The sequence below is a fragment of the Protomyctophum bolini genome (assembly GCF_963924005.1).
Source record: "Protomyctophum bolini genome assembly, chromosome: 23".
NCBI classification, from domain to species: domain Eukaryota; kingdom Metazoa; phylum Chordata; class Actinopteri; order Myctophiformes; family Myctophidae; genus Protomyctophum; species Protomyctophum bolini.
The window spans coordinates 10,937,214-10,950,110 of NC_137884.1; the positions used below are offsets into that span (position 1 = coordinate 10,937,214).

Here is a 12,897-nt window from a genome sequence, read left to right on the forward strand (position 1 = left end):
TATCATTCACTAAACTCACCCCACACAGCTACTGCTGTTGTCCTGCAACGTCCCCTTATCATTCACTATACTCACCCCACACAGCTACTGCTGTTGTCCTGCAACGTCCCCTTATCATTCACTATACTCACCCCACACACACAGCTACTGCTGTTGTCCTGCAACATCCCCTTAACATTCACTAAACTCACCCCACACAGCTACTGCTGTTGTCCTGCAACGTCCCCTTACCATTCACTAAACTCACCCCACACAGCTACTGCTGTTGTCCTGCAACGTCCCCTTATCATTCACTAAACTCACCCCACACAGCTACTGCTGTTGTCCTGAGACGTCCCCTTACCATTCACTAAACTCACCCCACACAGCTACTGCTGTTGTCCTGCAACGTCCCCTTATCATTCACTAAACTCACCCCACACAGCTACTGCTGTTGTCCTGCAACGTCCCCTTATCATTCACTAAACTCACCCCACACAGCTACTGCTGTTGTCCTGCAACGTCCCCTTATCATTCACTAAACTCACCCCACACAGCTACTGCTGTTGTCCTGCAACGTCCCCTTATCATTCACTAAACTCACCCCATACAGCTACTGCTGTTGTCCTGGAACGTCCCCTTATCATTCACTAAACTCACCCCACACAGCTACTGCTGTTGTCCTGCAACGTCCCCTTATCATTCACTAAACTCACCCCACACAGCTACTGCTGTTGTCCTGCAACGTCCCCTTATCATTCACTATACTCACCCCACACAGCTACTGCTGTTGTCCTGCAACGTCCCCTTACCATTCACTAAACTCACCCCATACAGCTACTGCTGTTGTCCTGCAACGTCCCCTTACCATTCACTAAACTCACCCCACACAGCTACTGCTGTTGTCCTGCAACGTCCCCTTATCATTCACTATACTCACCCCACACAGCTACTGCTGTTGTCCTGCAACGTCCCCTTACCATTCACTAAACTCACCCCATACAGCTACTGCTGTTGTCCTGCAACGTCCCCTTACCATTCACTAAACTCACCCCATACAGCTACTGCTGTTGTCCTGCAACGTCCCCTTACCATTCACTAAACTCACCCCATACAGCTACTGCTGTTGTCCTGCAACGTCCCCTTATCATTCACTAAACTCACCCCATACAGCTACTGCTGTTGTCCTGCAACGTCCCCTTATCATTCACTAAACTCACCCCGCACAGCCGTCATTTTTTTTGTACTACTGAATCTGACTGTGTACTACTGAATCGTTTACTTTTTACCGTAGGATTTTACTCTCAAGTCTCGACCGGCGCTATTTTTTTCAACAGTGAGAAGCATGAATAGAGTGGCGCTGGCTGATGACGTATCAGCAACCACGTGGCTACGTAACAGTTGACGTTATGAAATGCGAGTCAAGCAGCCTCTGTCCAGATAGAGGCTGGAACCCAGGCTAGCGGCCCTTATGAGCAGACCTGGAGCAGACCTGTCTCTGATCCAGGCGACAAGGCCTGCGTCTCCCGCTCCCCGTCTGAAAGGAACTTTAACCCATTTTGACCTGATTCCCGTCCTGAATGGGTTAAACAGAAAATGCATTTTCAGGTCGGGAAACAAATGTTGTCCAATGAGAATAGAGAACTGGGTCAGGATGCAGATTAAACAAGTGAACTTGGAAGTGATGACACAAAGACATGGAAACTGGAACACTATCAAAATGAAGCAATGAACCAACTCGGATCGTGACAAATCATGACAACAAACACTATTTTTTGGGCCGAACAAATAATTAGAAAAAGGGCAGGGTACAACACTTTTTTTCTTTGTATCTCTATAGCAATGACTGTAAGAATGAATATAGAGGGTATGCGCATGACATCCTGGTGTGTTGCAGAAAAACAAACACACACACAAATACACACACACACACACACACACACACACACACACACACACACACACACACACACACACACACACACACACACACACACACTGATATCTACGAGATTTAATCAGTTAAGCAATTGCATACAGTATATCGTCTCTGTCGGGTGGAAACCTCATGTCTCCAAAACTGTTACTTTTCAGGATTCTGAAAGCTCGAAGCGTGTCGTTTCGCGGTGCGTTTCGAGCTTGCAGATCTGCTACTTTGATGCTTTTGTGTGACACTGTAGTATGATCGGACTTTAATTTACAAAGAAAGAAAAAAACACACACACAAAACGTTAGAATATGGAGATAAGAGGTTTCTGTCCGACAGCAATGTAGGTTTTAACGGCTGGCTGGAGACAGTATTTATAGAAGCACAGAGACGGAGAGAGAGAGAGCTCTCCGATGCCATTAGGATGTATATCACGACTGAATGTCCTCTCACAAGCTCATTTATTATTTATCTTTCTAGACCCAATTGAGCCTTATTGTTGCTGTCAGGCAGAAACCTTCTATCTCCATATTTCAACGTTTTCTTTCTTTAATACACTAAACAAATGTTTTTGAGAAGGGAAAAAAAGGTGAAAGTGTGGCTTGGGGTTTGATAAATATCAAACCAATGAAAAGTATTACCATATTGGATTCATTTGGACCACATCCTTTTTTGCCCTCAATTTTAGACATACAGTACAAGGTTTCTACCCATACATGTTATGACGTTATGTTATAGTAGTAGTATGGAGCAGAACATGCAAGCTCCCAGCTTCATAGAAATGTATTTTGATCCACACCTCAGCACACCTTGCATCACCTCAGCAGCCGAGAATGCATACACAAATTCACTTTAACCACTCCAAACACTATTTTTATACTTTGGCTACATTAAATAATTGCAGATTTAGCTTTGATTTACATTTTCTTTGAAAACTCTTGGACATTTTTTTAATCGTGGGGGTCCCTGGCTCAAAATCTTCCAGATGAGAGTCTGTGGTCAAACAAAACAGAATAGAACATGTTTGAGAACCAGCTGAACCACTGAATATTAATTCCAAAGAAAGAAGGCAAGCAGACCAACAATGAAATCCCTGATGTGTACAGTATCTGTGTCTTAAGGGTGCCAAAACATCGACATGTTCTTTACTATATGAGTGTATGTTTACACTACATTATATATCGTTCTACATTATATATCTTCTGCCAAAGCTTTCCCCAGAATATGGATGGTTTAAGTGGTTAAAGAAATACTTCACCCATTTCAAACCTTGGGCCTTATCTTGCGCCCAAGTCACACTACCCACTATTTGGGGATTTAGCAGTGCACAAGGGGTGTTCCCGTGGCAGATGTGATGTCACTGGTGTGCAGGTTTCTGGCCTGTCCACAGCCCAGCCCATCTCCGAGACCCAGAGCAAATTCACTGCCTTTCTGATATGGCGCCATCTTATAATGAGCAATTAGTGAAGACCAATTATATGAAGATACGGTTGAAAATTGGTGAATGTTCCTTTAAGTTCTGTTAGATTCTGCACATTAATTTTCAAAGTGGAGAAAGCTGCCCGTAGCTAAAATAAAAAATTAGAAAAAGTGCTGAAGCCACACAAGTTGAAAAAAAAATGAAAAAAATAAAAAAAAATGTTGAGTTTGCTACTTTCACCACTCATGCTTCCCCTCTCACTTCCTTTATTTAATTGTCATCATATAACTTTGGTAAACGGCTCTGGGCTCTGCATGTGTGAACTACAGTAGAACACATAAGGGCCAACTGCCAGTGGTGAACACTGAACAGTAGCCAAGTACATTTGCTTACTTTCATCAGTTTGACTGGGGTTTAGTACTGAGGTGCTATGCTATAGCACCACAACCGTAATAAAGAACAGCTGAAGCAGAAACACCCATTTGTTTTTAGAGTGTACTGTTGCCTTGTCATGCTGCTCTTCAATCAAGTGGTGTAGAACTGTAAATATTCTTTGCTAATTGTGGCAGTTAGTACTGTGTGAAACACAGTCACTACTCACTACTCAGTGTGAGTACATTACCTACATGAAGAATAATTAACTCATGATGATTGTGATTCTGTTTTCAGGGAATGTGGCGCCGAGACCTTTGTCAATTTTGCTACCTTCGAGCGAGACGGCAAACTCCCTTACAACTGGTAGGACTTCTCTCCTATTTCTTTTTAGTCCTCAGCTCAAATAAAATGCAAATATAATCCCCCAAAATGGGATGAAATCAGATTGCATCATGTGACGTAAGTGCTCATGTACCTCCATAGTTTTAAGGATGTTCCTTCTAAAAACTGTTGTGACTTTGGAGGCCGTGTTGGCCTCCTGTGTAAAGTTATCGTGCTCAGTGGGAACCGACACTTTGCACATGCAGACCTTCCTCAGTTTCTCAAAGCCTGCCCCTCGAGACCCTGCAAAGTGGAACATTTAATTCAGGGGATAATTAGCGGGCCATGGCAGATCTGATCTGAAACAACGCAACACGTTGTGAGCTTGTACATCTGCTATTTTTGGCTAATGTTCCCCCAGAAAATGGATGCTGGGTCAAGTGTTTTGAGTGGTTAAGACGGTTTCTACAAAACGCCCATTTTGCTCTAAGCAAGCTGTTAAAATTTACATGACAAGCAGCAGCACAACGTTGTCTTAGCCTTGTTGGTTTAGGATTGAAGAGAGAGTTCTACACCCTTGCTCTGTCTTGGGTTTCCTGCTAATCTGCTTTTAAAGAATATAATAAAATGCAGACTGCCCCGTTTTAAATATGACAGCCACACAGCCCTCTAAAATGGGGGCCCTCACTCTTACAGTCCATGCAGCTTCATTGTGAGATGGTAAACCTGCACTAATGCCCTCACGAGGACACAGGATGGTTAATATAACAGCTGAAAGACGGTCAGTTAAGGCAGAACTTGGCTTCCATCTTTTGGAATTCTATTCTATTCTATCCCGTCGATCATATACCCATCAACACATACGTCAGCATTGGTGCAGTTCATCTTGACTTCTGCAAAGCTTGTGTCTTCAATGTGTGCGTGGTAGACACATACCTCTGACCGTACTCAGAGAAACTGGACCCAAGCAGTCGACTGCAGTTGGTGGAGAGGGATGAATGAGGTTCATATAGCAAGGCTGGACGACATCATGTCATCTTATTTAAATCAATATCATGGTTATTTCAGACGTATGCCTTGATTACCATGAATGAATGATTCTAAAACGGTTAGTCCCAATACTTGATTCTGATTGGTCGGTTGCCATGGTAAATCTCACGATAATCCACAACTTCAATCACTTTAAATCTTTCCCAGCTGCGTTACATTGATCAAGCAGCTCTGTAGCTGAACTGGGGAAGGGGAGCACTTGATTGCCTTACAAACACTGGCCGTGCAGGCATCTAAGCACCGCCCGCACTCATATGACTGTGTGTGGCTCCCGGCGGCATCGTAAAAACATCAAATGCCTCCTATTCCCCCGTCTAAAACAAGGAAGTGTTGCTTGCTCTGGTGGGCGCAAAGCGGCGCAAAGTGTAGCTACTTTTGTGAATTAGGAATATAGTTTTGAGGTTAATATTGCTTGTTATTGTTTGTAACCGTTTTAGAAAAGCAATAAGCCACTCGAGGTCTCAGCTTACCAGGTATTTTATAATGGCTGAAAGGGCGTCTCACTAGTCACTACGCCTCTCAGCCATTATAAAATACCCGGTAACCTGAGACCTCGATCTTGTGGCTTATTGCTTTATTCTAGCGCAGCATGAAGCCATGCGTTTTGAGCTTGCAGATCTGCTTCTTTTGATATTTCTGTGTGACGCTGTAGTATGATCAAGTAGGGCGTTAATTTATGAAAAAACACCAAATAATATACGGAGATAAGAGGTTTATGCCCGACAGCAACGATTATGCAAAGAATAATGTCAATTATCTCAAATAATCTGCGATCAGGTGGTGATGTAATCCAGTGGTTCCCAAATTTTGTCATGTCAAGGACCCCCAAAATTATTCTCATTAGCCTGCGGACCCCCCATTTGAAGATATATGCCAAGGATTACCCATGCATAAGAGAAGGTTTTTACGACTCTAGCAGTGATTTTCAACCATTTTCATTTCATGTGCCCCCGGTTTGACCTGAATTAGGCTACGGGCTCCCATTTAATGGCATTTCTATCTCTGGGACCCCAATGTATATTGTAAAATCTAAGTTAATTTAACTCTGACAGTGGTTCCTAACTATCATTTGGAACCCCCTAGAACTCCCTCAAGGTCCCTTAGGGGTCCCCGGACCCGACTTTGGGAACCACTGATGTAATCAATGTATTCAGCAGCATTAACTGCAGCATGCAACATTAACCCTGTGTTCACCGCTAATTACTGTGTACCTTGCAGTGGTGGACAGGCAACAAGTACATTTACCTGAGTACTTTACACTTGATATTTAGAATATCTCTACTTTGCTTATTTGTATTTTTGTACACTTTTGGACTTTCACTCCACTACGTTTCTAGGCATGGGGTAAAAGTACATTATGAATTAACCACTATTTCACTGCTTTTAGAACATTTCTGTAAAATAATGTAATACTTTTTTAATGTCCAAATTTCAATACCAGCAATGCAATAAAATAAAAAATAAAATGTACTTCGGAATTTGTACTTTTGAATACTTAAGTATTTAAGTACTGACTACTCCAGCACTTTGACCCGCCTACAAATTTGACAGAGCAACTTTCACATGCAGTTGAGTCATATTTGACAACGTCTACTTTGACTCATTTACTGGAGTTCAGTACTTCAGTGTCCACCACTGTAACCTTTCAATCGCTCTGTGCCACGTTACTAATGGAGCGCCATGTTCTTGTCCCAACCTGTCATCCACTGGTGTTCTGTTTTGCTATGTTTTTGTTTTTAATTTGAACCCCTCCCCCCTTCAGGCGAAGAAGCCTGTTTGCCTTCCTTACCCTCCTGCCATCCTGCCTTTGGACTGACTATCTTTTGGCTTTTTATATTAATCCTTGGTAAGTAAGCTCTGTTTGCCCAACGCATCACAAGCATCACCCACTGCATCTGAGGGAGCATGTCTTCGTCAGCCAAAACCCGTTCTGCCATAGATGTATTTTTTCTTTTTTTTCCTTTTACCAGACAGGGTTCCAGTCATACTGTGCGGTGTCAGGGAAAAGTCTGGAATCAATGTGGGAAAGAAATCACAGAATTTTATTTGAACTGAACAGCAAAACTCTAGACCATTTGTTCTCAAACTTTTTTCAGAGTTACAGAACTGTAAGGGTTCATTTGTATCAAGGAATCCTGAGGGTCCCTGGTAAAACCACTTTGGCAAAAACATTATATGTTTTGGTTGTTGGTGAATTTTCACAGACTATACGGTATGTTTTTCCCCCTCCGCCAATTCAAGAGGAACCTTTGATTTCAGACTTTGTGGACAAGATTTTAGAACAACCCTAAGCTAGGAATGTCTCAGAGCACAAAAATAGTTTATTTCTTTTCTTTTCTTCTATATATTCTAAATTCTAAATAACCAAAAATAAATAATAAGGAAAAGTTTGGTTCACGGGATGAACTATGAACAAGTACCCTACGTAGTTAGAAATTGACCAAATAATTTCTTAGCATGTGGAACCCTGTCTTGTAAGACTATGTTTATGGTTGGACTGACTTTGTGATATTGTTGTACTACTAACATAGCCAAATTCCAATACTTCCAATACTTCCACACTCGCTCACTCTACTTGCGTCCTCCACTGGCGAGTTAGTCTCGCCTCCGATGCGAGTCCGGAGGAATCGAGCAGGTTGAATTAACGGCCAAATTCCAATACTCACATTCCTACCTCACTCGCTCCTCCTGAATGTCATGTTGTACATTAGACGCTGCATTTCTCTCATGGCATATTAGCTGTTTGACATGCACTCCTCCACACCAATGCACAACACACAGCATGATTGTATATTTAAAGATCAACCCATTATTTAACTTGTTGCTTCAGTAGCTTTGATCACTGCTATTCAGATATAAATGTACTCTCTGTTTAATCAGAGGGGACACTTTCACTCTCAAACCATTATGTTTAGTTTAAGTATGAGCAGATCACAGTTTTGTTTGCTCTAAAACATCCCTTTGAAGTCCGGGATAGGGCATGGCTTTTTCTGTATACCTCATCTCGCAAATCTGTCGTAGTTTCCACTTTCCATCCCATAGCCCGAGGAGATGGTCCACCCAATAACAACACAGATAGGCAGTCAACACTTTCGTTGACTGCCTAGTCCCTAGTGATACGATAATAGGCTGGAGTGAACACTGCTTGTTCACTCGCTGTTTGGCGCTGCAAGCGGCTTGGAGAGCCCACTTGCTCTGCAGTTTTGAGTGTGTAGTGAGCGAGTGAGCAGAGATTTGGGTATTGGAATTTGTCTTCTGTAGTGTAGTGTCCAATGCTTGCTTTGCTCTCTGTATGCCATCTGCACGCACCATCTGTAATTCTAATTCCTGTTTCTATAGGAGAGGGGTAACCGGAAGAGTGGGCACCTGTATACCTGCATACCATACATTTATTATTATTATGAATAATCTATTTTTACGGGATGAAAAATAGCCAATTTAACATTGAGGTGCCCACAATGCTTGGGTGCCCACTCTTCCAGTACGCGCTGTGAGTGTGTCTGTAGCCTAGATCCTACTGTAGTGCATGTCTCTGGTTGTAGGAGCAGGTTTGACCCCGGAATCAAATGCAAGAAGCATGGAGTGTGGCGGCACTAGTGAGTGAGAGTGAATAGAAGCATGGAGTGTTGCGGGACTAGTGAGTGAGCGTGAATAGAAGCATGGAGTGTGGCAGGACTAGTGAATGAGCGTGAATATAAGCATGGAGTGTGGCAGGACTAGTGAGTGAGCGTGAATAGAAGCATGGAGTGTGGCGGGACTAGTGAGTGAGCGTGAATAGAAGCATGGAGTGTGGCAGGACTAGTGAATGAGCGTGAATAGAAGCATGGAGTGTGGCGGGACTAGTGAGTGAGCGTGAATAGAAGCATGGAGTGTGGCAGGACTAGTGAGTGAGCGTGAATAGAAGCATGGAGTGTGGCGGGACTAGTGAGTGAGTGTGAATAGAAGCATGGAGTGTGGCAGGACTAGTGAGTGAGCGACGCGTGAATAGAAGCATGGAGTGTGGCGGGACTAGTGAGTGAGTGTGAATAGAAGCATGGAGTGTGGCGGGACTAGTGAGTGAGTGTGAATAGAAGCATGGAGTGTGGCGGGACTAGTGAGTGAGCGTGAATAGAAGCATGGAGTGTGGCAGGAACTAGTGAGTGAGCGTGAATAGACCAGTATCTTCATGTTAACTAACGTGCACAGTGTGGTTAACCACACTGTGGAGCAATTCACCCATTTTCATCTTCACGAAATTGGTCCTCACGAGTGCTCATCATACGATGGCAGCATTCTCGTCTACATCATTCTGTGTCTCAGAGGAGGGCTGTGGACAGTTCAGAAACCTGCCTAAACTAGTAATGACAGGTTTGGTCCTTTCAAACGAGATTGAATCCGTTTTTATCTTGTGTTTTATTCGTACAAGAACAATTACTTCTATTATAGCAAGCTATGTTTCCACAAATAGAAAGCTATCTTTCCACAAATGGAAAGCCTTTCTATTAAGGATTTCCCATTGATGATGCCACTGGTATAGGCAGGTTTCTGAATAGGCAAAAGTCCCTCCTCTAAGACACAAACCGAGTAGACAGAAATCAAATGGTTCCATCTAATAATGAGGACAAATTAGACGAAGATAGGCTTAAAATGGGTGAAGTGCTCCTTTAAGCCCACCACGACTAGCGAAAATAGCTGATCTACAAGCTCACAATGGGTTGCGATGTGACACATTGTGAGCTTTGGAGATCGGTCGGCAGGATGCAAGTGGTTTAAGAATATGTTGTGTGGAGTCTGTGCATGATTTTCATGTCCTAATATCGTGTGATTATGTTATTCTGAAATACTTCTTATTTCACTGTTCTGCTTGATAGAGACTATACGTAGCGTGATTGTATTCTAATATGCAGTAATGTGGATGGACAGTGGCGCTACGGTGGTACACGCGCATGCACACGTCATACACATGCTTTCCATTTCTGCATTTTGTAGGAGCAAGACGGCTTTGAAGAAACGGAAGCTAACAAGGTAACCACACAACTAGAGGCTAATTCATACCATGACCGGCGACCCAATGTAACCCATGTTCAGTTATTTTCGCAAGGCAACACGGTCGTACATGGAAGTATAGATTGGCCATAACCCATTTTAGATTTTAGAATCAGCCTCAGGTCTGAAGGGGATAAGTCAGTGTCACAGCACTTTGTGTTCCCATACAAACCCATTGTAACTTCAAACTCCATTTTGAGACTCGTCCTTGGTTCTGGTGACTGGTATTTTCCTTTTAATGCGCGAGGGGGCTGTGCTTTTTACTTGTCATTTATTTATTTTATTTCTTTATTTTGTTAATTATTTTCCATAAAATATACTTCACTGTGGTATTATTGCATTCATGTAACTGTAAGCCTAGTCCTCCAGTACAGAGCATTTCACTTTGTGCACTACTGCCCCCTGCTGTCCACTCTTGAACCGCCCTACTTTGTGTTACAGTCCTGTCCAGCTGGACGACTTTGATGCCTACCTGAAAGACATGTGCAAAGACTCTGCCTACAAGTTCTCCCTGCAGTTCGAGGTAGGTCTATCTGCCTGAAAGACATGTGCAAAGACTCTGCCTACAAGTTCTCCCTGCAGTTCGAGGTAGGTCTATCTGCCTGAAAGACATGAGCAAAGACTCTGCCTACAAGTTCTCCCTGTAGTTCGAGGTAGGTCCCTCTAAAGGCCAAGGCATTCGCGACCACGACTTTATTCAAGTGAATTGAAAAGGCATGAATCTAAGTACTGTACTACTGAGGCATTTCTATTTTACTTGAGTATTTTCAAATTGCAATACTTTTACTTCTACTCCACTACATCTTGGATCCATTTACTTGAAAACTTTAGTTACTATAGTTACTTTATAGATTTTCATTTTTATTACAAAACACACATTAACCATTTGAAAATAGCCAATCTACACGCTCATTGTGAGCTTGTAGATCTGCTATTTTCAAAAGATTTGTAGACATTTTACACATTTGAAAACTTGTGAAACGGGACACACTGCATAATGAGTACATTTTCTTTTGTACTTTTGATACCAATACTTTTGTACTTTTACTCAGGTAAATGTTGAATTCAGGACTTTTACTTGTAACAGAGTATAGTATTGATACTTTTACTTAAGTATATACGTGACGCGAGTACTTTTTCCATCGCTGCATCTGACCACTTCATTCAAGTGAATTGAAAAGGCATGATTCTGGGATGCTCGCGTGCATGGCAAAGGGGTAAAGTTCCTCCACACCACCGCAGAGACTTAGATATGTAGATTAGAATCGTCCATCCTTCATGGATTTGTGTTTTATTATTTATTATTATTTTGAGGGGCAGCTGGGGCGCTACGCGCTAGCCCCTCCTATATCCAGCTATTAGTGTCTGTCCACAAACCTTATCCTACACAAACATTAAATTCCCATTGACGATGAATGGAGAATTGTACGTCATAGTACCTGAGCAAATAGACATACATGGTAGTGTCTATTTTACGTCATGATGATGTACGATGATAAGAGCGCGCCCCTCACATCACACGGGTGTGATTTTCTTTTTTAACAGTTCTTCTTATTTTACAGGAGCTGAAGAGTGTGGGTCTGGACCTGTCGCATGATGCAGCAGACCTGCCAATCAACAGGCCCAAGAACCGCTACACCAACATCCTGCCATGTGAGTGCCCTGTACAGTTGGAATGGAGCTTATGCGGGGTTGGCGAAAGGGCCTTTCTGTGTGGAGTTTGTTCTCCCCGTGTCCCCTACTAGATACCCTCCCAAAAAACATGCAATAATCCCGGTCTCTATACTGCCTCTCCTTGGCCAGGCCATATTCTAACTTTTTGTGTTTTTTCTTTCGGAAATGAACGCACTACTTTTTCATACTACATACAGCATCACACAATAGTAGCAGATCTGCAAGCTCAAAACGTGGCACGAAGCGACACGTTTCGGACTTGTGAGGTTTCCACGGCACCCGACAGAGACGGTATATTGATTATTGAACGAGAATATATCGTTGCTGTCGGACAGAAACCATGTAGGCCTATGTCCAAAACTGTTGCTTTTCAGAAGATTGGAAAAAACAGGTTAAAGACACACTTAACAACTCTCAAGCAGCACTATGTAACCTTTTATGAATAAAATATAATATTGTCCAATCTGTATGGTAGAGTATGCTAATGCTAATACAATATAACTTATACAATTGGGGTGGATGTATTCTTCTCCTCTATTGAGACATTTAGATCATGTCAAAAGTGATGGCTCACTTCTGACATGAATGTTGACCTGAAGGTCAAGATAGAATGTATCCCCTGAGCAAGCAGGCAGGCTCTATTGGCTCAAGGATACACATGTAAGCACTTATACAGGGGTAGAAACGTGCAGCTTTAAGTTTAAAAAATGTTCAGAGATAGCAGATAGTTGATCACGAAGCTCATAACGCAATCATGAGCTTGATTTTGAATCAACAATTTTCATCAGCATGTCCAAAATAGGGGAATGCCAGGTAGATAGAGCACGGTTTATGAAACACAAATAATGGAAATGTGTTCTCTCCAGATGACTTCAGCCGTGTGCAGCTGATCTGCATGCATAATGACGAAGGCTCCGACTACATCAATGCCAATTACATACCAGTGAGTAGGCCTGTCACAATTATTACCTAATCGCAATTATCATATTTGATTAATAATATCATATTTGACCCACAGCCTGTGCTGTGCTCCTCTGTGCTCTAGTGAAAAGATATTTAAGGCCTAAACGTCGTCTTCAACATCCACTGTATCATTGTAACAACAGGCCAGTTTATACTTATCAGG

The 12,897-nt window shown here is 42.6% G+C and overlaps 1 protein-coding gene across 1 annotated transcript in view; it reads left to right on the forward strand.

The window, feature by feature from the left end:
* Positions 1-12,897, forward strand: part of ptpro (protein tyrosine phosphatase receptor type O) — a 70,638-nt gene that overhangs the window by 49,577 nt on the left and 8,164 nt on the right. The window contains 6 exon segments of the mRNA XM_080757020.1: positions 3,996-4,064; positions 6,835-6,918; positions 10,041-10,076; positions 10,539-10,620; positions 11,660-11,750; positions 12,638-12,714. Of these exon segments, the coding sequence (XP_080613146.1) occupies positions 3,996-4,064; positions 6,835-6,918; positions 10,041-10,076; positions 10,539-10,620; positions 11,660-11,750; positions 12,638-12,714 (439 nt within the window).